The sequence below is a fragment of the Bombina bombina genome, chromosome 2 (genome assembly GCF_027579735.1).
Source record: "Bombina bombina isolate aBomBom1 chromosome 2, aBomBom1.pri, whole genome shotgun sequence".
NCBI lineage: Eukaryota > Metazoa > Chordata > Amphibia > Anura > Bombinatoridae > Bombina > Bombina bombina.
The window spans coordinates 1,162,142,565-1,162,167,563 of record NC_069500.1 but is presented as its reverse complement, the minus strand read 5'-3'; the positions used below and the strand labels follow the sequence as shown (position 1 = coordinate 1,162,167,563).

Here is a 24,999-nt window from a genome sequence, read left to right as displayed (position 1 = left end):
AGTCCAAGCAGAACAAGAAGCCAGCCGAGTCAAAGTCGTCATGAAGGGGCGGCCTCCGACCCGTCCTTGGACCAGGTAGGGGGCAGACTATCTCTTTTTGCGGTGGCCTGGAGGGGAGATGTTACAGACCCTTTGGTCCTGGAGGTCATCACCCAGGGGTACAGGATAGGTTTCAAATAGTATCCGCCCAGAGGCAGGTTCCTCCTATCAAACATCTCTTTGAGACCAGAGAAGAGAGACGCCTTCCTGGGGTGTGTGAGGGATCTCTCTGAGTAATCGTCCCAATCCCTCCGGCAGAAAGAGGTCTGCGGTATTATTCAAATCTTTTCGTGATCCCAAAGAAGGAGGGCACGTTTTGTCTAATCCTGGACCTAAAGGCCCTAAACAAGTTTTTGTCAGTTCCATCGTTCAAGGTGGAGACGATCAGGTCAATTTTGCCCCTGGTTCAAGAGGGGCAATTCATGATGTCTATAGACCTGAAGGATGCTTACCTTCATGTTCCAATCCACAAGGATCACTTCAAATTTCTAAGCGTCGCTTTCCTGAACCAGCACTTCCAGTTTGTGGCCCTTCCGTTTGGTCTGGCGACTGCCCCAAGAGTCTTTACAAAGGTTCTGGGAGCTCTTCTCGCAGTAGCACCAGAGGGATTGCAGTGGCACCATATCTGGACGATATCCTGGTCCAGGCTCCATCCTACAGTCTGGTGAAAGATCACTCAAGAGCTCTTCTCCTTTGGTCCCACGGGTGGAAGATAAATGAAGGAAAGAGTTCATTGGTCCCCAGCAACAGGGTGGAGTTCCTGGGTACAATAATAGATTCTTCAGCAATGAAGATATTTTTGACAGACCAGAGACATTGCAAGCTTGCATCCAACTGTCTAGCCCTGCAGACATCCTCCAGGACATCTGTGGCCAGGTGTATGGGGGTAATCAGGCTCATGGTATCCAGCATAGATGTCATTCCATTCGTCGGGTTCCATCTCAGACCTCTTCAGCTGTACATATTGAGACAATTGAACGGCGATCATTCAGATTTGTCCCAGCAGATATCTCTGCATAGACCGGTGAGGGAGTCCCTGTCTTGGTGGATCCGACCGGGGCAGTTGTTTCAGGGGACATCCTTCCTGAGACCATCCTGGGAGATTGTAACCACAGATGCGAGTCTATCAGGATGGGGAGCTGTTTGGGGTGCCAGAAAGGCACAAGGCAGATGGACTCAAGAGGAATCAAGTCTACCTATAAATATTTTGGAACTTTGAGTGATATTTAACGCTCTGAGGGCTTGGCCCCCTCTGGGGTCATCCCAATTCATCAGATTCCAATCGGACAACATTACCTCGGTGGCTTACATAAACCACCAGGGGGGATGAGAAGCTCCCTAGCGATGAAGAAAGTATCTCGGATTCTGGAATGGGCAGAGTCTCACAATTTAGGAAGCAAAGAGAATGGATATAGTAGCCATTCTAGAATACACATAAAGCACTCAATGTAGGCATTGGAATCAGATGAATCAAATATATCAGGTATGTGGGTGCCAACCGGGCCAAGATGATTCGCTACATATCAATTTTAAAACATAACTTTTATTGAAAAACGCAAAAAAACAAGAAGATTAAAATACTGGGATGTGCAATTAAAATAAACGATTGAGTCAGTCTTATATTTGCCTTAACAATCAACCCCTATCTTAAGCGAGCCCTAACAAACACAGGAGCTCCCAGACTTCTCACCAATTCCCTCTCGCTTAAGATGGGGCATGTAATGCTAGGATACTGCTCTTAGCTTTAAACCATGGGACGCTACAGCTCACATGTATTTTTGAATTCACACACCCCACTATAGCGTGTGTGTTAATTGTGAAACTACACAAGCGATGACACTGTGCTAGCATATGAATGCTCAATTAAGTTTGGGGATAAAATAGATCCTAACTCTTGCAGCACAGTACTTTCGTTTGTGACTTATGTATCTATACTAAACTGAATATGTGAGATAGCCAAAATAGATAATTACGCTACCACAAACCAAATTAATCTACTTTAAAGCTAACCAGCGACACTGTTAAAGATAACAGCTTGTGATATGATTATGTTACTATTGGTAAATCACTATGAATACCAGAGCATTGATTAACCTATAATATCTGGCTTAATTAGCAGTCATTTATCTTAGACTTTACACTTATAATGGCAATGCTAGGATAAAATTCTTAACCCAAATTGTGGGACGCCACAGCTCATATGTATTTATGTTACAACACACTATTATAGTGTGTATCTTGACGGTAAAGCTATACAAGAAATTACACTGTGCAAGCATATGAATGCTCAACCAAATTTAGGAATGAAATAGATTTTAACCCTTTCCAGCACAGCGTGCCATTATTTGATTCATATATCTATACTAAATAGAGTATGTAAGATGGCAAAAATAGTGAATTACGCTAACCTTTAATCAAAAATAAGATTCACCTGCTTGTAAGCCAACTAGTGAAACTGTTAAGGCAAATATAAGCCTTATGAGACGCTGGTGGATATCCCTTTAAGTATCTTCAATCGAATATATCATGTTAACCAGAGGTAACATAGTTACCTTTACGGGATATTTACCCAAAAACAACTATTGTTACATAATATCTATGTTTACACCAAACACACTGATACCAGTATAGACACACTGTGTCTGGTTTATGTGATAGTATAATCACTTATGTAGGTACACAGCTGATATTTTATCCTACAACCCCTTCTAGCCGTTTATTTTAATTGCATATCCCAGTATTTTAATCTTCTTGTTTTTTTGTGTTTTCAATAAAAGTTATGTTTTAAAATTGATATGTAGCGAATCATCTTGGCCCGGTTGGCACCCACATACCTGATATATTTGATTAATTAGATTCCAATGCCAACATTGAGTGCTTTATGTGTATTCTACAATGGCTACTATATCCATTCTCTTTGCTTCCTAAATATAATTAATACACAGCACCTCCTACCCTATTTTTGACCAAGCTAATAAGCAAATACTGAACATAGGGTGTAGTCATTTTCACTATAAGGTAGTGCCATTGAACCTTCTTTCTTGCAGAGACTCACAATTGTTTGCTCTCAACGATCCACATTCCGGGTGTGGACAACTGGAAAGCGGATTTTCTGAGCAGACAGACATTTCATCCAGGGGAATGGTCTCTCCACCCGACGATGTTTGCAGAGATCTGCAGCAGATAGGGGATGCCGAAAATAGATCTTATGGTGTCCAGACTCATTTGCAAGCTACCCAGATATGGGTCCAGGGATACCCAGGCGGAACTGATAGACTCTTTGGTGGTACCCTGGGACTTTAACCTAATTTACATATTTCCACCGTTGCCTCTTCTACATCAAGTAGTGGCCCGCATCAAGCAGGAGCAAGCTTCAGCTATTCTGATTGCTCCGTCGTGGACGTGGAGGATGTGGTTTGCGGATCTAGTGGTGATGTCGTCATCCGCCGTGGAAGTTACCTTGTCGCAAGGATCTGCTAGTTCAAGGTCCTTTTCAACATCAAAATCCCGATTCTCTGAGGCTGACTGCGTGGAGATTGAACGCCTAGTCTTAGCCAAGAGAGGATTTTCGGAGAGAGTGATTGACACTCTCGTTTATGCCAGGAAGCCAGTCACTAGATGCATCTACCACAAGGTGTGGAGGACCTACGTGTCCTGGTGTGAGGAACGAGGATACCCATGGCATAAGGTCAGGGTATCCAGGATTTTGGCCTTTCTTCAGGACGGTCTAGATAAGGGTCTTGCCACCAGTTCCCTAAGGGGACAGATCTCGGCTTTATCTGTACTGTTGCATAAGAAACTTGCAGAGCTTCCTGACATTCAGTCCTTTGTTCAGGCTCTGGTTAGGATAAGACTGGTCTTCAGGAATCCGACTCCTCCTTGGAGCTTAAACTTGGTTCTTAAGGTTTTGCAGAGGGCTCCGTTTGAGCCTATGCATGCCCTTGACATTAAGATTCTCTCATGGAAGGTCCTGTTGTTGTTGGCTATTGCATCGGCACGCAGAGTTTCTGAGTTGGCGGCCTTGCAATGTGAGCCTCCCTACTTAGTTTTTCATGCTGATAAGGCTGTTCTTGCACTGGTTTTGGATTCCTTCCCAAGGTAGTGTTGAGTCGTAACATTATTCAGGAAATAGTAGTTCCTTCCTTGTGCTCTAACCCTTCTTCTTCGAAGGAGATGTTACTTCATAATCTGGATGTGGTTCGGGCCTTGAAGTTTTATCTTCAAGCCATGAAGGAGTTCAGACAGACGTCGTCCTTGTTTGTTGTGTATTCTGGAAGGCGCAGAGGGCAAAGGGCCTCTGCAACTTCTCTATCTTTTTGGTTGAGGAGTGTGATCCGTCTGGCAAATGAGACAGTGGGACACAAGCCTCCTCAGAGGATTACGGCTCACTCGACTAGAGCTGTGGCCTCTTCTTGGGCCTTTAAGAATGAGGCTTCCATGGAGCAGATTTGTAATGCAGCCACCTGGACATCCTTGCATACTTTTGCAAAATTTTATAAATTTGACGTTTTTTCTTCGGCGGAAGCACCTTTTGGGAGAAAGGTTCTGCAGGCTGTGGTGCCCTCAGTATAGGGTCTACCTCCTTTACCCTGCTGTTTTTTTCATTCAGTGTCCTCTAGAGCTTGGGTATTTGTTCCCACAAGTGATGAATGAAGCAGTGGACTTTCCTCCCATTAAGATGGAAAACATAAATTATGCTTACCTGATAATTTCATTTCTCCGGGGGGCGGACGTAAATTTATTTTTAATCTTCTGGCACCATTTATACCCTGATATTTCTCCTACTGTTCCTTGTTCTCTTGGCAGAATGATTGGGGGAGGTATCTAAGCCTTTGGCTGGGGTGTTATTGCCTTTTTATGGTGACCAGGTTCTTATTTCCCACAAGTGATGAATGAAGCAGTGGACTCTCCTCCCACAGATGGAAATTAAATTATCAGGTAAGCATAATTTATCTGTGAGATTAAACCCCCACAGGAGTTAAACACATAGTTGAAGTCAGCTATGAGTGCCATCAAGAAAATGCTGTTATGCATTGCACCCACTATTGCTTACTTATAACTATATTATTAACTTTACAAAGTATTAACACTTAGTATAAGTCAGCTATGGACTGGAAATATATTGCAAACCCTGATCTCAACATGGCTGTTGCTTAGTGGCTGCTCACATATGCCACCTCCTGATTTGCTCAGCAGCTATTTTCAGCTGCAGACCATTAGTGCGTTGCTACTCTGGAGAGGATTATAGGCAATCAATAGTGCAATAGAGCATTCCTTATGTCAACTTTTCTTGTCTTTTTAAAAAGCTCTTAATAATCTATATTCATTTAAATGATGTTAGTAAGTATATCCATCTTGTTTGTACATTTGTAGACACCACATACACTACAATATTTTATTTTTGAAACATAAATATCTCCAAAAAATTCTAATTTTCTTGATTTTTTTTTTCTTCCTCAGAGCATGTTATACATTCATTATTTGTTTTTCTTTCATGTAATTAACAAGAGTCCATGAGCTAGTGACGTATGGGATATACATTCCTACCAGGAGGGGCAAAGTTTCCCAAACCTTAAAATGCCTATAAATACACCCCTCACCACACCCACAAATCAGTTTTACAAACTTTGCCTCCAAGGGAGGTGGTGAAGTAAGTTTGTGCTAGATTCTACGTTGATATGCGCTCCGCAGCAAGTTGGAGCCCGGTTTTCCTCTCAGCGTGCAGTGAATGTCAGAGGGATGTGAAGAGAGTATTGCCTATTGAATGCAGTGATCTCCTTCTACGGGGTCTATTTCATAAGGTTCTCTGTTATCGGTCGTAGAGATTCATCTCTTACCTCCCTTTTCAGATCGACGATATACTCTTATATTTACCATTACCTCTACTGATTCTCGTTTCAGTACTGGTTTGGCTTTCTACAAACATGTAGATGAGTGTCCTGGGGTAAGTAAGTCTTATTTTCTGTGACACTCTAAGCTATGGTTGGGCACTTTATTTATAAAGTTCTAAATATATGTATTCAAACATTTATTTGCCTTGACTCAGAATGTTCAACTTTCCTTATTTTCAGACAGTCAGTTTCATATTTGGGATTATGCATTGAATTATCATATTTTTTCTTACCTCAAAAATTTGACTTTTTTCCCTGTGGGCTGTTAGGCTCGCGGGGGCTGAAAATGCTTCATTTTATTGCGTCATTCTTGGCGCGGACTTTTTTGGCGCAAAAATTCTTTTCCGTTTCCGGCGTCATACGTGTCGCCGGAAGTTACGTCATTTTTTGACGTTATTTTGCGCCAAAGATGTCGGCGTTCCGGATGTGGCGTCATTTTTGGCGCCAAAAGCATATAGGCGCCAAATAATGTGGGTGTCTTATTTGGCGCTAAAAAAATGGGCGTCGCTTTTGTCTCCACATTATTTCAGTCTCATTTTTCATTTGCTTCTGGTTGCTAGAAGCTTGATATTTGGCATTCTTTCCCATTCCTGAAACTGTCTTATAAGGAATTTGATCTATTTTGCTTTATATGTTGTTTTTTCTCTTACATATTGCAAGATGTCTCACGTTGCATCTGAGCCAGAAGATACTACAGGAAAATCACTGCCTGCTGGATCTACCAAAGCTAAGTGTATCTGCTGTAAATTTTTGGTAGCTATTCCTCCAGCTGTTGTTTGTAATAATTGTCATGACAAACTTGTTAAAGCAGATAATATTTCCTTTAGTAATGTACCATTGCCTGTTGCAGTTCCCTCAACATCTAAGGTGCAGAATGTTCCTGATAACATAAGAGATTTTGTTTCTGAATCCATAAAGAAGGCTTTGTCTGTTATTTCTCCTTCTAGTAAACGTAAAAAGTTTTTTAAATCTTCTCTCTCTACAGATGAATTTTTAAATGAACACCATCATTCTGATTCTTTGGACTCTTCTGGTTCAGAGGATTCTATCTCAGAGATTGATGCTGATAAATCTTCATATTTATTTAAGATGGAATTTATTCGCTCTTTACTTAAAGAAGTACTAATTGCTTTAGAAATAGAGGATTCTAGTCCTCTTGATACTAATTCTATACGTTTGGATAAAGTTTTTAAAGCTCCTGCGGTTATTCCAGAAGTTTTTCCTGTTCCTAATGCTATTTCTGCAGTGATTTCCAAAGAATGGGATAAATTGGGTAATTCATTTACTCCTTCTAAACGTTTTAAGCAATTATATCCTGTTCCGCCTGACAGGTTAGAATTTTGGGACAAAATCCCTAAAGTTGATGGGGCTATTTCTACCCTTGCTAAACGTACTACCATTCCTACGTCAGATGGTACCTCGTTTAAGGATCCTTTAGATAGAAAAATTGAATCCTTTCTAAGAAAAGCTTATCTGTGTTCAGGTAATCTTCTTAGACCTGCTATATCATTGGCTGATGTTGCTGCAGCTTCAACTTTTTGGTTGGAAACCCTAGCGCAACAAGTAGCAAATCGTGATTCTCATGATATTATTATTCTTCTTCAGCATGCTAATAATTTTATCTGTGATGCCATTTTTGATATTATTAGAGTTGATGTTAGGTTTATGTCTCTAGCTATCTTAGCCAGAAGAGCTTTATGGCTTAAGACTTGGAATGCTGATATGGCTTCTAAATCAACTCTACTTTCCATTTCTTTCCAGGGAAACAAATTATTTGGTTCTCAGTTGGATTCTATTATTTCAACTGTTACTGGTGGGAAAGGAACTTTTTTACCACAGGATAAAAAATCTAAAGGTAAAAACAGGGCTAACAATCGTTTTCGTTCCTTTCGTTTCAACAAAGAACAAAGCCTGATCCTTCGTCCTCAGGAGCAGTTTCAGTTTGGAAACCATCTCCAGTCTGGAATAAATCCAAGCCTGCTAGAAAGGCAAAGCCTGCTTCTAAGTTCACATGAAGGTACGGCCCTCATTCCAGTTCAGCTGGTAGGGGGCAGGTTACGTTTTTTCAAAGAAATTTGGATCAATTCTGTTCACAATCTTTGGATTCAGAGCATTGTTTCAGAAGGGTACAGAATTGGTTTCAAGATGAGACCTCCTGCAAAGAGATTTTTTCTTTCCCGTGTCCCAGTAAATCCAGTGAAAGCTCAAGCATTTCTGAATTGTGTTTCAGATCTAGAGTTGGCTGGAGTAATTATACCAGTTCCAGTTCCGGAACAGGGGATGGGGTTTTATTCAAATCTCTTCATTGTACCAAAGAAGGAGAATTCCTTCAGACCAGTTCTGGATCTAAAATTATTGAATCGTTATGTAAGGATACCAACGTTCAAGATGGTAACTGTAAGGACTATATTGCCTTTTGTTCAGCAAGGGAATTATATGTCCACAATAGATTTACAGGATGCATATCTGCATATTCCGATTCATCCAGATCATTTTCAGTTCCTGAGATTCTCTTTTCTAGACAAGCATTACCAATTTGTGGCTCTACCGTTTGGCCTTGCTACAGCTCCAAGAATTTTCACAAAGATTCTCGGTGCCCTTCTGTCTGTAATCAGAGAACAGGGTATTGTGGTATTTCCTTATTTGGACGATATCTTGGTACTTGCTCAGTCTTTACATTTAGCAGAGTCTCATACGAATCGACTTGTGTTGTTTCTTCAAGATCATGGTTGGAGGATCAATTTACCAAAAAGTTCTTTGATTCCTCAAACAAGGGTAACCTTTCTGGGTTTCCAGATAGATTCAGTGTCCATGACTCTGTCTTTAACAGACAAGAGACGTCTAAAATTGATTACAGCTTGTCGAAACCTTCAGTCTCAATCATTCCCTTCGGTAGCCTTATGCATGGAAATTCTAGGTCTTATGACTGCTGCATCGGACGCGATCCCCTTTGCTCGTTTTCACATGCGACCTCTTCAGCTCTGTATGCTGAACCAATGGTGCAGGGATTACACGAAGATATATCAATTAATATCTTTAAAACCGATTGTTCGACACTCTCTAACGTGGTGGACAGATCACCATCGTTTAATTCAGGGGGCTTCTTTTGTTCTTCCGACCTGGACTGTAATTTCAACAGATGCAAGTCTCACAGGTTGGGGAGCTGTGTGGGGATCTCTGACGGCACAGGGAGTTTGGGAATCTCAGGAGGTGAGATTACCGATCAATATTTTGGAACTCCGTGCAATTTTCAGAGCCCTTCAGTTTTGGCCTCTTCTGAAGAGAGAATCGTTCATTTGTTTTCAGACAGACAATGTCACAACTGTGGCATACATCAATCATCAAGGAGGGACTCACAGTCCTCTGGCTATGAAAGAAGTATCTCGAATTTTGGTTTGGGCGGAATCCAGCTCCTGTCTAATCTCTGCGGTTCATATCCCAGGTGTAGACAATTGGGAAGCGGATTATCTCAGTCGCCAAACGTTGCATCCGGGCGAATGGTCTCTTCACCCAGAGGTATTTCTTCAGATTGTTCAAATGTGGGGGCTTCCAGAGATAGATCTGATGGCCTCTCATCTAAACAAGAAACTTCCCAGGTATCTGTCCAGATCCCGGGATCCTCAGGCGGAGGCAGTGGATGCATTATCACTTCCTTGGAAGTATCATCCTGCCTATATCTTTCCGCCTCTAGTTCTTCTTCCAAGAGTAATCTCCAAGATTCTGAGGGAATGCTCGTTTGTTCTGCTAATAGCTCCGGCATGGCCTCACAGGTTTTGGTATGCGGATCTTGTCCGGATGGCATCTTGCCAACCATGGACTCTTCCGTTAAGACCAGACCTTCTGTCGCAAGGTCCTTTTTTCCATCCGGATCTGAAATCCTTAAATTTAAAGGTATGGAGATTGAACGCTTGATTCTTAGTCAAAGAGGTTTCTCTGACTCTGTGATTGATACTATGTTACAGGCTCGTAAATCTGTATCTAGAGAGATATATTATAGAGTCTGGAAGACTTATATTTCTTGGTGTCTTACTCATCATTTTTCTTGGTATTCTTTTAGAATTCCGAGAATATTACAATTTCTTCAGGATGGTTTAGATAAGGGTTTGTCCGCAAGTTCCTTGAAAGGACAAATCTCTGCTCTTTCTGTTCTTTTTCACAGAAAGATTGCTATTCTTCCTGATATTCATTGTTTTGTACAAGCTTTGGTTCGTATAAAACCTGTCATTAAGTCAATTTCTCCTCCATGGAGTTTGAATTTGGTTCTGGGAGCTCTTCAAGCTCCTCCGTTTGAACCTATGCATTCATTGGACATTAAATTGCTTTCTTGGAAAGTTTTGTTCCTTTTGGCCATCTCTTCTGCCAGAAGAGTTTCTGAATTATCTGCTCTTTCTTGTGAGTCTCCTTTTTTGATTTTCATCAGGATAAGGCGGTGTTGCGAACTTCTTTTGAATTTTTACCTAAGGTTGTGAATTCCAACAACATTAGTAGAGAAATCGTGGTTCCTTCATTATGTCCTAATCCTAAGAATTCTAAGGAGAAATCGTTACATTCTTTGGATGTTGTTAGAGCTTTGAAATATTATGTTGAAGCTACTAAATCTTTCCGAAAGACTTATAGTCTATTTGTCATCTTTTCTGGTTCTAGAAAAGGCCAGAAAGCTTCTGCCATTTCTTTGGCATCCTGGTTGAAATCTTTAATTCATCTTGCCTATGTTAAATCGGGTAAGACTCCGCCTCAGAGGATTACAGCTCATTCTACTAGGTCAGTTTCTACTTCCTGGGCGTTTAGGAATGAAGCTTCAGTTGATCAGATTTGCAAAGCAGCGACTTGGTCCTCTTTGCATACTTTTACTAAATTCTACCATTTTGATGTATTCTCTTCTTCTGAAGCAGTTTTTGGTAGAAAGGTACTTCAGGCAGTGGTTTCGGTTTGAATCTTCTGCTTATGTTTTTCATTAAACTTTATTTTGGGTGTGGATTATTTTCAGCAGGAATTGGCTGTCTTTATTTTATCCCTCCCTCTCTAGTGACTCTTGTGTGGAAAGATCCACATCTTGGGTATTCATTATCCCATACGTCACTAGCTCATGGACTCTTGTTAATTACATGAAAGAAAACATAATTTATGTAAGAACTTACCTGATAAATTCATTTCTTTCATATTAACAAGAGTCCATGAGGCCCACCCTTTTTTGTGGTGGTTATGATTTTTTTGTATAAAGCACAATTATTCCAATTCCTTATTTTATATGCTTCGCACTTTTTTTTTTCTTATCACCCCACTTCTTGGCTATTCGTTAAACTGATTTGTGGGTGTGGTGAGGGGTGTATTTATAGGCATTTTAAGGTTTGGGAAACTTTGCCCCTCCTGGTAGGAATGTATATCCCATACGTCACTAGCTCATGGACTCTTGTTAATATGAAAGAAATGAATTTATCAGGTAAGTTCTTACATAAATTATGTTTTTTCTCCTTTCCTGTAATTTCTCAGTGTATTTTGACAGTTTTCACAGCTAGACAGCGCTAGTTCATGTGTGCCATACAGACAACATTGTGCTCACTCTCGTGGAGTTATTTATGAGCCAGCACTCATTGGCTAGAATGCAAGTTGGACAATAAAACTGAAATAAGGGGGCAGTCTACATAGGCTTAGATGCAAGGTAATCACAGAGCTAAATAGTATATTAATATAACCAATAATATATTAATATAACCATGTTTCTTATGCAAAACTGGGGAATGGATGGGTAATAAAGGGATTATCTATCTTTTTGAACAATAAAAAAATCTGGAGTAGAGTGTCCCTTTAAGCTTTATTTAAGTGTCATTGTTTAATCGTCCCGTCCGCCCCCCACAAAGTGTTGGGAACAATGTGGAACTATACTTACTGGGCTTGGCCCCTAAAGACTACTAAATAATATTATTATGTTTACAGTTTGTCTTTCATAAATGTTTAGAGAAATAATTCCATATAATGTTTTGACTTCAACATATTTTATCATTTATTTTATTGTAGGGCTTGTGACTATCGGAGAAGAGAAGAAATTATGTACTGCATCTGAAAATTTCCTCCGGATGTGTGAATCTACAGAGGTGAGACAAAATCCTTGAAAGTCTCTTTTAAAGAGAGTTGTCTACTGTAACTATTCAATTATAGAGTAACAAGAGCATGTCATAGAACTGTCATAGATTTTATTTTAATCTCTAAATAATGAAAACGTAGAAATGGGTCCAGGAATTTCTTCTGCAAATCCCACATTTGGGTGTTTTGGTTCATCCAACACCCAACTATACTATTAGCTTTGAGTTCCATGTAGAGAATACTGGTCTCACTTGTGTGATTGAGTATGTGTCAAAAGCCTGCTCATGCATTAAACTGAGAAAAATGTAAATTGTACTGAAACACTATTACTAAACATTTTAAGTTCAGATTATTAAAAAATAACAACATAGGAGGCGTTCATATTTATTAAACAGCAATAAGAGTTTTTAAATTTAGTACAGTCATTAGAACACAAAATGCGTTGGCTGTGTGGCTTGTAACTCATTGAAGGAGGTCCGATAGTTAGAACAAACTATTGTTTCTTATGGATTTAAAAGATTTGTAATCCCTGGAATAATAATTAAAAATGATAATTTATGCATTTCTAATAAAAATAAATACTTCTTTAATTGAGCTACAACAGATGATGCATAAAGTAAAATATATAAATAATTAATAAAGTAAAACCAAAGCAACTATTGAATTACAATGTTATTACAATCTTTTATTTTTACTTAATTGTACTTTCATTTAAGTCCTGTGTGGAGTTTATTGCCTTACAGTTATTCCATTTTTTTGTATATCCCAGTTACTGTAGCACAAAAACAACAACTAAAAATAAAAAAAAGCAAGATAGTGCATCATATTAATTATTTTAATACAATGTGCTTATTTGGGTTCCCAAAAAAATAAAATGTATTTATTTTTATAAGCAGCACCATTTAAGTTTTTTTTATGGTTAGTGTTAGAAGCATTTATACTAAATGTTATAGTTTGTTAATTTTAAACAGTTCAACTGATTGGTCATGTATGGGAATAATCAAAGGGACAGTCTAGACCCAATACATCATTTTGATGATTTATTGCTAGATACCAGAGAGGCATCCAGCAACTGGTCCTACATCTATAAGCTTATAAGAAGTACATGAAATATTTATCTTTTCTTATGAGCCAAAAATGGCTGTCAAGCTCCACCCACTAATCACAATAGACTCTTAAATAAGTTTTTTATACTTGCACATGCTGATTTGTTAAATTGCAATTTAAAATAGCTAACTGACAAATATTAAACGTGCACTGCTAAACTGTCATAAAAGAAAACTGGACAGCTAACTGGACAGGAAGAAAGCTGTGGGTGGAGCTTGGCAGACATTTTATGCTGTTTGCAAACAATGATTATTTAAAAGTTTCATGCACTTCTTACAAGCTTATAGATGTGGAACCTGCTGCAAGATGCTTGTCTGGTATGTAACAGTAAATAATAAAGTATAAGTATTGGGTCTAGACTGTCCCTTTAATAAAATGCCCTTATTATTAATAGTAGCAATGGTTCATTTGATTTAGGTGTAAGCACCTTAGTTAATGTCTCTGGTTCTGGATTACATGTCATTTTAGTGTGTTAATGCTATTTTTGTTCCTCTCCAGCTGAACATGACATTCCATCTGTTTATTGTGGCACTTGCTGGAGCTGGAGCTGCAGTTATTGCTATGGTAAGCCTTCACGATTGTTAGGTTAATGAGAAGTTAATGGAATAACATTATTTTCTTGTAATTATCGTGTTAGCAGACATTTTTATTTTTTTGCCAGATGTACAGGAACAGATGGTTTTGCATTTTAAATATGGTATTTTTTAATGTTATCTCTATCACAGCTAAAATGTATACTTAATACCCAATTATAAGAATTTTAACGAAAATGTGTAAAAGATTATACAAGTATTTTCCATAAAAACAATTGGTGATTCTTTGATGTAAGAGCCAATCACAAAGTACAACAGCTAAATTATTTTGTTCATAAAATAACAAAAAATTATAACTGTAGAAGGTGACATACACAGTCTTACATTTTAAAGGAACAGTAAACACTTGAGATTTTTTTTTTTATAAAAGGTTTAATTATGCGTAATTAGCCCTTTTCGCTGCTGAGCCATTTTCACACCCATGCGCTAGCACTGTTTTTAGTTGTTTGACTCTCATTGCCTTTACATATAATTATTAACCTTTTCTGTAAGGTACCCATACAAATTTTACCTTGTTTTTCTTCTGGGGGAGGGGTCTGATAGACCTAGCTTTTTCAGAAAATAATTTTACTTTGAGTTTGCAGAAATATCATACTTTAGGAAAACCCCACCATCTGAAAAGCAAAAAATAAAATAAAATTGCAGTCCATTGTACATGTATTATTTTCTAGGGCAAATAGACAGCAGCATGAGAGTCATTATTTCCTAATTATTTCAAACCCAAACTTTGTTGTCTCACATTTAGCATCAGTTCACATCCCAAAACACCAAAATGCAGGATTTTCTATCTAGAGTTTTCAGTAACTATTTATAATTGAAAATCAGAAGATACAATTAATAATTTTTGTCCCTATGCACCATCTTGCAATTTAAACAGAAAATGAGTTGCAATTTCTCCAACATAGGTGTGTCCGGTCCACGGCGTCATCCTTACTTGTGGGATATTCTCTTCCCCAACAGGAAATGGCAAAGAGCCCAGCAAAGCTGGTCACATGATCCCTCCTAGGCTCCGCCTTCCCCAGTCATTCTCTTTGCTGTTGTACAGGCAACATCTCCACGGAGATGGCTTAGAGTTTTTTAGTGTTTAACTGTAGTTTTTATTATTCAATCAAGAGTTTGTTATTTTAAAATAGTGCTGGTATGTACTATTTACTCTGAAACAGAAAAGAGATGAAGATTTCTGTTTGTAAGAGGAAAATGATTTTAGCAACCGTTACTAAAATCGATGGCTGTTCCACACAGGACTGTTGAGAGGAATTAACTTCAGTTGGGGGAACAGTGAGCAGACTTTTGCTGCTTGAGGTATGACACATTCTAACAAGACGATGTAATGCTGGAAGCTGTCATTTTCCCTATGGGATCCGGTAAGCCATTTTATTACAGACAGTAAATAAGGGCTTCACAAGGGCTTTTTAAGACTGTAGACATTTTCTGGGCTAAATCGATTTATATATAAACATATTTTATACTCCATAGCCTTGAGGAATTATTTTAATCTTGGGAATTTTGTAAAATAACCGGCAGGCACTGTATTGGACACTTTATTCTCTAGGGGCTTTCCCTAATCATAGGCAGAGTCTCATTTTCGCGCCTGTATTGCGCACTTGTTTTTGAGAAGCATGACATGCAGATGCATGTGTGAGGAGCTCTGATACATAGAAAAGACTTTCTGAAGGCGTCATTTGGTATCGTATTCCCCTTTGGGCTTGGTTGGGTCTCAGCAAAGCAGATACCAGGGACTGTAAAGGGGTTAAATATAAAAACGGCTCCGGTTCCGTTATTTTAAGGGTTAAAGCTTCCAAATTTGGTGTGCAATACTTTTAAGGCTTTAAGACACTGTGGTGAAATTTTGGTGAATTTTGAACAATTCCTTCATACTTTTTCGCAATTGCAGTAATAAAGTGTGTTCAGTTTAAAATTTAAAGTGACAGTAACGGTTTTATTTTAAAACGTTTTTTGTACTTTGTTATCAAGTTTATGCCTGTTTAACATGTCTGAACTGCCAGATAGACTGTGTTCTGAATGTGGGGAAGCCAAGGTCCCTTCTCATTTAAATAGATGTGATTTATGTGACACAAAATTTAGAGAAAATGATGCCCAAGATGATTCCTCAAGTGAGGGGAGTAAGCATGGTACTGCATCATCCCCTCCTTCGTCTACACCAGTCTTGCCCACACAAGAGGCCCCTAGTACATCTAGCACGCCAATACTCCTTACTATGCAACAATTAACGGCTGTAATGGATAATTCTATCAAAAACATTTTAGCCAAAATGCCCACTTATCAGCGAAAGCGCGACTGCTCTGTTTTAGAAAATACTGAAGAGCATGAGGACGTTGATGATATTGTTTCTGAAGGGCCCCTACACCAGTCTGAGGGGGCCAGGGAGGTTTTGTCTGAGGGAGAAATTTCAGATTCAGGGAAAATTTCTCAACAAGCTGAACCTGATGTGATTACATTTAAATTTAAGTTGGAACATCTCCGCGCTCTGCTTAAGGAGGTGTTATCCACTCTGGATGATTGTGAGAATTTGGTCATCCCAGAGAAACTATGTAAAATGGACAAGTTCCTAGAGGTCCCGGGGCCCCCCGAAGCTTTTCCTATACCCAAGCGGGTGGCGGACATTGTAAATAAAGAATGGGAAAGGCCCGGTATACCTTTCGTCCCTCCCCCCATATTTAAAAAATTGTTTCCTATGGTCGACCCCAGAAAGGACTTATGGCAGACAGTCCCCAAGGTCGAGGGGGCGGTTTCTACTCTAAACAAACGCACCACTATACCCATAGAAGATAGTTGTGCTTTCAAAGATCCTATGGATAAAAAATTAGAAGGTTTGCTTAAAAAGATGTTTGTTCAGCAAGGTTACCTTCTACAACCAATTTCATGCATTGTCCCTGTCACTACAGCCGCGTGTTTCTGGTTCGGTGAGCTAGAAAAGGCGATCACTAGTAATTCTCCTTCTTATGAGGAGATTATGGACAGAATCCGTGCTCTTAAATTGGCTAATTCTTTCACCCTAGACGCCACTTTGCAATTGGCTAGGTTAGCGGCGAAAAATTCTGGGTTTGCTATTGTGGCGCGCAGAGCGCTTTGGTTAAAATCTTGGTCAGCGGATGCGTCTTCCAAGAACAAATTGCTTAACATTCCTTTCAAGGGGAAAACGCTGTTTGGCCCTGACTTGAAAGAGATTATCTCTGATATCACTGGGGGCAAGGGCCACGCCCTTCCTCAGGATAGGTCTTTCAAGGCCAAAAATAAACCTAATTTTCGTCCCTTTCGTAGAAACGGACCAGCCCCAAGTGCTACGTCCTCTAAGCAAGAGGGTAATACCTCTCAAGCCAAGCCAGCCTGGAGACCAATGCAAGGCTGGAACAAGGGAAAGCAGGCCAAGAAACCTGCCACTGCTACCAAGACAGCATGAGATGTTGGCCCCCGATCCGGGACCGGATCTGGTGGGGGGCAGACTCTCTCTCTTCGCTCAGGCTTGGGCAAGAGATGTTCTGGATCCTTGGGCGCTAGAAATAGTCTCCCTAGGTTATCTTCTGGAATTCAAAGGGCTTCCCCCAAGGGGGAGGTTCCACAGGTCTCAATTGTCTTCAGACCACATAAAAAAACAGGCATTCTTACATTGTGTAGAAGACCTGTTAAAAATGGGAGTGATTCATCCTGTTCCATTAGGAGAACAAGGGATGGGGTTCTACTCCAATCTGTTCGTAGTTCCCAAAAAAGAGGGAACGTTCAGACCAATCTTAGATCTCAAGATCCTAAACAAGTTTCTCAAGGTTCCATCGTTCAAAATGGAAACCATTCGAACAATTCTTCCTTCCATCCAGGAAGGTCAATTCATGACCACGGTGGATTTAAAGGATGCGTATCTACATATTCCTATCCACAAGGAACATCATCGGTTCCTAAGGTTCGCATTCCTGGACAAGCATTACCAGTTCGTGGCACTTCCGTTCGGATTAGCCACTGCTCCAAGGATTTTCACAAAGGTACTAGGGTCCCTTCTAGCGGTGCTAAGACCAAGGGGCATTGCAGTAGTACCTTACTTGGACGACATTCTGATTCAAGCGTCGTCCCTTCCTCTAGCAAAGGCTCACACGGACATTGTCCTGGCCTTTCTCAGATCTCACGGATGGAAAGTGAACGTAGAAAAGAGTTCTCTATCTCCGTCAACGAGGGTTCCCTTCTTGGGAACAATAATAGACTCTTTAGAAATGAGGATTTTTCTGACAGAGGCCAGAAAAACAAAACTTCTAAACTCTTGTCAAATACTTCATTCCGTTCCTCTTCCTTCCATAGCGCAGTGCATGGAAGTAATAGGTTTGATGGTAGCGGCAATGGACATAGTTCCTTTTGCGCGCATTCATCTAAGACCATTACAACTGTGCATGCTCAGTCAGTGGAATGGGGACTATACAGACTTGTCTCCGACGATACAAGTAAATCAGAGGACCAGAGATTCACTCCGTTGGTGGCTGTCCCTGGACAACCTGTCACAGGGGATGAGCTTCCGCAGACCAGAGTGGGTCATTGTCACGACCGACGCCAGTCTGATGGGCTGGGGCGCGGTCTGGGGACTCCTGAAAGCTCAGGGTCTTTGGTCTCGGGCAGAATCTCTTCTACCGATAAATATTCTGGAACTGAGAGCGATACTCAATGCTCTCAAGGCTTGGCCTCAGCTAGCAAAGGCCAAGTTCATACGGTTTCAATCAGACAACATGACGACTGTTGCGTACATCAACCATCAGGGGGGAACAAGGAGTTCCCTGGCGATGGAAGAAGTGACCAAAATCATTCAATGGGCGGAGACTCACTCCTGCCACTTGTCTGCAATCCACATCCCAGGAGTGGAAAATTGGGAAGCGGATTTTCTGAGTCATCAGACATTACATCCGGGGGAGTGGGAACTCCATCCGGAAATCTTTGCCCACATTACTCAACTGTGGGGCATTCCAGACATGGATCTGATGGCCTCTCGTCAGAACTTCAAGGTTCCTTGCTACGGGTCCAGATCCAGGGATCCCAAGGCGACTCTAGTAGATGCACTAGTAGCACCTTGGACCTTCAAACTAGCTTATGTATTCCCGCCGTTTCCTCTCATCCCCAGGCTGGTAGCCAGGATCAATCAGGAGAGGGCATCGGTGATCTTGATAGCTCCTGCGTGGCCACGCAGGACTTGGTATGCAGACCTGGTGAATATGTCATCGGCTCCACCATGGAAGCTACCTTTGAGACGAGACCTTCTTGTTCAAGGTCCGTTCGAACATCCGAATCTGGTCTCACTCCAACTGACTGCTTGGAGATTGAACGCTTGATCTTATCAAAGCAAGGGTTCTCAGATTCTGTTATTGATACTCTTGTTCAGGCCAGAAAGCCTGTAACTAGAAAAATTTACCACAAAATATGGAAAAAATATATCTGTTGGTGTGAATCTAAAGGATTCCCTTGGGACAAGGTAAAAATTCCTAAGATTCTATCCTTTCTTCAAGAAGGATTGGAGAAAGGATTATCTGCAAGTTCCTTGAAGGGACAGATTTCTGCCTTGTCTGTGTTACTTCACAAAAAGCTGGCAGCTGTGCCAGATGTTCAAGCCTTTGTTCAGGCTCTGGTTAGAATCAAGCCTGTTTACAAACCTTTGACTCCTCCCTGGAGTCTCAATTTAGTTCTTTCAGTTCTTCAGGGGGTTCCGTTTGAACCCTTACATTCCGTTGATATTAAGTTATTATCTTGGAAAGTTTTGTTTTTGGTTGCAATTTCTTCTGCTAGAAGAGTTTCAGAATTATCTGCTCTGCAGTGTTCTCCTCCTTATCTGGTGTTCCATGCAGATAAGGTGGTTTTACGTACTAAACCTGGTTTTCTTCCGAAAGTTGTTTCTTACAAAAACATTAACCAGGAGATAGTCGTGCCTTCTTTGTGTCCGAATCCAGTTTCAAAGAAGGAACGTTTGTTGCACAATTTGGATGTTGTTCGCGCTCTAAAATTCTATTTAGATGCTACAAAGGATTTTAGACAAACATCTTCCTTGTTTGTTGTTTATTCTGGTAAAAGGAGAGGTCAAAAAGCAACTTCTACCTCTCTCTCTTTTTGGATTAAAAGCATCATCAGATTGGCTTATGAGACTGCCGGACAGCAGCCTCCTGAAAGAATCACAGCTCATTCCACTAGGGCTGTGGCTTCCACATGGGCCTTCAAGAACGAGGCTTCTGTTGATCAGATATGTAAGGCAGCGACTTGGTCTTCACTGCACACTTTTACCAAATTTTACAAGTTTGATACTTTTGCTTCTTCTGAAGCTATTTTTGGGAGAAAGGTTTTGCAAGCCGTGGTGCCTTCCATTTAGGTGACCTGATTTGCTCCCTCCCTTCATCCGTGTCCTAAAGCTTTGGTATTGGTTCCCACAAGTAAGGATGACGCCGTGGACCGGACACACCTATGTTGGAGAAAACAGAATTTATGTTTACCTGATAAATTACTTTCTCCAACGGTGTGTCCGGTCCACGGCCCGCCCTGGTTTTTTAATCAGGTCTGATAATTTATTTTCTTTAACTACAGTCACCACGGTATCATATGATTTCTCCTATGCAAATATTCCTCCTTTACGTCGGTCGAATGACTGGGGAAGGCGGAGCCTAGGAGGGATCATGTGACCAGCTTTGCTGGGCTCTTTGCCATTTCCTGTTGGGGAAGAGAATATCCCACAAGTAAGGATGACGCCGTGGACCGGACACACCGTTGGAGAAAGTAATTTATCAGGTAAACATAAATTCTGTTTTTTACAGAAAATAAGACACATTTTAAAATAACACAATAAAAAAATTTTTTTTTTAAAATTACACAATATTCTGATTTTTGAGGGATAACCCATTTTGACCATTTATGTATGCTTCTACCTTCTCCAAATTAACTCAGCATAGCAAAACAATATCAAAATTCATCTACTATAGAATTTCACATATCACAAAATGAGGCTAGCGGTTACTGCCAAGTTATAACTATTACTATGGCAATCACTTGATAGCTATAAAGATATGAAACCACTTATTTAAATAATGGGAGCTCGGTCAAATATGGTTCCTTATGATACATGTATATGGTGAAGGGGTAATAAAGGCCTCTTACGAATTGCCAGAACCCCCCAAATAGAACTACTGCAATGAGGTATTTGCCATTCTTATGGCAATCATCTGGCAAAATGATGGACACAGGACACTCATTTGAAGCAGCAGGACTGCTGCTTTCAAATAAGGGGTATCAAGTTTGTCTATGTTTTGTGGGGGAAACTTAGGGCACACCCCACCCCTTGTTTAGTTCAAAAGAGGGGTTACTTGTACCACGATAGTTCTTATTTTAGGGCCCCTTTTATAGCTCAGAGCACATTAAAAGGTGCCAAGAAAACATGTGATTGCCATTTCTATAACAATCATCTGCTATGTAAATAGACATGAGACTGCTCATTTTAAATAGGTAATCTACTCTTTCATGTGAGGGGTATTGTGTGTGTGTGTGTTGTATGCCATCTTTTGGGGGATAGATGTTCCTTTGGAGCCACTGCCCCCATATATTATGTACATTACGTAGGTGATTTACATTTTTATGGCAAACACCTACTAATAACAAGGGTATAAGACCCCATACTGGAAGAACTGTTGTCTCATACCCTCTGTGTTTTATGGGCTGATAGGGGCTATAAAAATGCCCCCTCCTCCTTTTCAAACACTGCACAGGTATATACTTGTGGCAGGTGATCACCATTGCCAAGAACAGACTTTTAAATGAGGGCTCACTTGTTCCTCTAACACAAACAGATGGGGGCTTCATTTGAGCCCCCTCTGATTGAACAGCACTTTTAAGGGCAGGTTATTGGTGTTTTACATCTAAGAGGGATATGCAGCCCGTCATTTTAAAGGACAGACTTGGCTCTGTGGGCTTGGGGGCTGAAATACAGACTTGCAAAGCTCTCTCTCCCCGTCCTACTGGCTTGGACTCCGAAACTTCCTTCATTAGCAGGTAGTTCCCATCCCCTTGTGACTTTGCTATGTGCACTCATAGTGACCTCACAGGGACTGCAGGAAGGAGTCAGCAATGGGGAAAGAAACTGCAATCTCATCTGCAGTGTATATAGGGTCCACAGGATCCAGATTGTTAGGGGACCCTCAGGATGATGAGACATGGTCATCATACGCACAGGGGAATGGCTGTGCATGATCACTGCTTTCGTCATGCAACTTTGTCATAAGATTTTATTATTTATTTTGCTACTTTCATGTAATTTAGCTATGAATATTGTGGCTTTTTTAATTCTCAGAACTTGAAATGTGCTCTGTATTCTTCTCAAGGCTACCCCGGTTTCATTATTTCCCCTTATTGGATCTAACTGATAACAACTGCAAAGCAATGTACTTTATATTAACTGTATGCCAGAGGCTTCCCTTGTTGTCTGCAGACTCAAGCCTGGATTAGTTTCTCCAAATGGTGGATGGAGTTGGCTATTAAAAAACAACTGCATTAACCCCTTCGCTACCAGAAATTTCAGCGACAAACTTGCCCAAAATACCAAAGAATTTTTAACATTTTTCCTATCACTTCATTTAAACAGAAATAGAGCCTTGTTTTTTTATTTACCTATCAAGACTATATACTTTTTTATTAGACAAACCAAGGTGTTAATCTACCCCCATTTTGGTGTATTTCCTGCCACTGTTTAGCCGCCAGATGCAATCATATAAAAAAAAATTGTATTTATTTTTTTACAAACTTTGGGTTTCTCACTGAAATTATTTACATTTTATTACTGCAGTCATAAGACAAATGGTTGTAAAATGTTCTCTGACGTCCCTTCTGTTCGAAATAGCAAACGTGCATAGCTTTGCGATTAGTTTTAGCAATTAGAAGGCCGCTAATTGCAACTGCGCACCACACTTCTGAAATTCCCGGAAGTAAAGGGGTTAGTCAGTTAGCTGGTAAGGGTAATAGTATTTTAATGAAGGGATTTCTCTTCCACCTGACACTTGCCACCTCTCTCTTCAAAATCTTGTCTGTAGTGTAGGGTCACTCCCACTCCCTTCCTCTGCTCCCCCCTCTGCTTCTGTGTCGCCCACCCGCCCCACTCCTTCCCTCCCGCACCTCTTACTGGCACTAAAGGAGCTCATTACAGGCAGTGACACAGACCGTGTCACTGTTGGTAATGAACAGGCAATATGCACTCATATGTTAACGGAGTGCTGATCATGCTCTGTTACCATATGAAGGCAGATGCCTGCAGCCCTAGAAGAGCAAGTCTCACTTGACACCGAGACTGCTGAAGCTTCCTGTAAGTCTGACGTATATATATTTTATGTGGTACAATGGAATAAGTATCGCATGACGTATATATATACGTTGGATTAGCGCAAGGGTTTAAAATGGAGGTTAATTTGATGAAAAAAGTTTATACTTGGCTGATATCTTATATATAGCAATATAAGAAATGTCAAGGTGTTTACCACTCCCTTTAAACCATTCAAGTAAAATAGCATTCTTTACAAAATATTTTTTTTAAATGTTTTAAAATAAATCTTACTTTCTTCTGTTAAGTGTGATCAGTCCACGGGTCATCATTACTTCTGGGATATTACTCCTCCCCAACAGGAAGTGCAAGAGGATTCACCCAGCAGAGCTGCATATAGCTCCTCCCCTCTACGTCACTCCCAGTCATTCTCTTGCACCCAACGACTAGATAGGATGTGTGAGAGGACTATGGTGATTATACTTAGTTTTATATCTTCAATCAAAAGTTTGTTATTTTACAATAGCACCGGAGTGTGTTATTTCCCCTCTGGCAGAGTTTGAAGAAGAATCTACCAGAGTTTTATTATGATTTTAGCCGGAGTAGTTAAGATCATATTGCTGTTTCTCGGCCATCTGAGGAGAGGTAAACTTCAGATCAGGGGACAGCGGGCAGATGAATCTGCATAGAGGTATGTAGCAGCTTTTATTTTCTGACAATGGAATTGATGAGAAAATCCTGCCATACCGATATAATGTCATGTATGTATATTTTACACTTCAGTATTCCGGGGAATGGTACTTCACTGGAGTTACACTGTGTACATAAAACTTTTTAGCCTATTTTGCAAGGGACTAGCAACAGGCTTTTTAATAACTCTTAAATTATGTTAAACGTTTTTGCTGGAATGTAAAATCGTTTTCATTTTCTGAGGTACTGAGTGAATAAATGTTTGGGCACTATTTTTCCACTTGGCAGTTGCTTGATCTAATTTCTGACAGTTTCTGTTCTCTCTCACTGTTGTGTGTGAGGGGGAGGGGCGTTTTTTGGCGCTTTTGCTACGCATCAAAAATTTCAGTCAGCAGCTCATTGTATTTCCTGCATGATCCGGTTCACCTCTACAGAACTCAAGGGTCTTCAAAACTTGTTTTGAGGGAGGTAAATTCTCACAGCAGAGCTGTGAGATTATAGTTGACTGTGATAAAAAACGTTTATTCTGTAATTTTTTTCTGCTATCAGAGTTAGTTGTCTTTTGCTAATGGGAACAAACCTTTGCAGAGATAGATCTCATGGCGTCTCGACAGAACACCAAGCTTCCTCGTTACGGATCCAGATCCAGGGATCCAGGAGCAGTCCTAATAGATGCCCTGACAGCACCTTGGGACTTCAGGATGGCTTATGTGTTTCCACCCTTCCCGATGCTTCCTTGACTGATTGCCAGAATCAAACAGGAGAGAGCATCAGTGATTCTGATAGCACCTGCATGGCCACGCAGGACTTGGTATGCAGACCTGGTGGACATGTCATCCTGTCCACCTTGGTCTCTACCTCTGAAACAGGACCTTCTGATACAGGGTCCTTTCAAACATCAAAATCTAACTTCTCTGAAGCTGACTGCTTGGAAATTGAACGCTTGATTTTATCAAAACGTGGGTTTTCTGAGTCAGTTATTGATACCTTAATACAGGCTAGGAAGCCTGTTACCAGAAGGATTTACCATAAGATATGGCGTAAATACCTATATTGGTGCGAATCCAAAGGTTACTCTTGGAGTAAGGTTAGGATTCCTAGAATATTGTCTTTTCTACAAGAAGGTTTAGAAAAGGGTTTATCTGCTAGTTCATTAAAGGGACAGATCTCAGCTCTGTCCATTCTGTTGCACAAACGTCTGTCAGAAGTTCCAGACGTTCAGGCTTTTTGTCAGGCTTTGACCAGAATTAAGCCTGTGTTTAAAACTGTTGCTCCGCCATGGAGTTTAAACCTTGTTCTTAACGTTTTACAGGGCGTTCCGTTTGAA

At 40.4% G+C, this 24,999-nt stretch overlaps 1 protein-coding gene across 1 annotated transcript in view; it reads left to right on the top strand.

Moving 5' to 3' along the window:
• The window catches only part of GPM6A (glycoprotein M6A), a 500,686-nt gene that overhangs the window by 459,141 nt on the left and 16,546 nt on the right, over window positions 1-24,999 (top strand). The window contains exons 5-6 of the mRNA XM_053703846.1: window positions 11,946-12,022; window positions 13,617-13,682. Coding sequence (XP_053559821.1) covers window positions 11,946-12,022; window positions 13,617-13,682 — 143 coding nt within the window. The remainder of the gene's footprint in view (window positions 1-11,945; window positions 12,023-13,616; window positions 13,683-24,999) is intronic.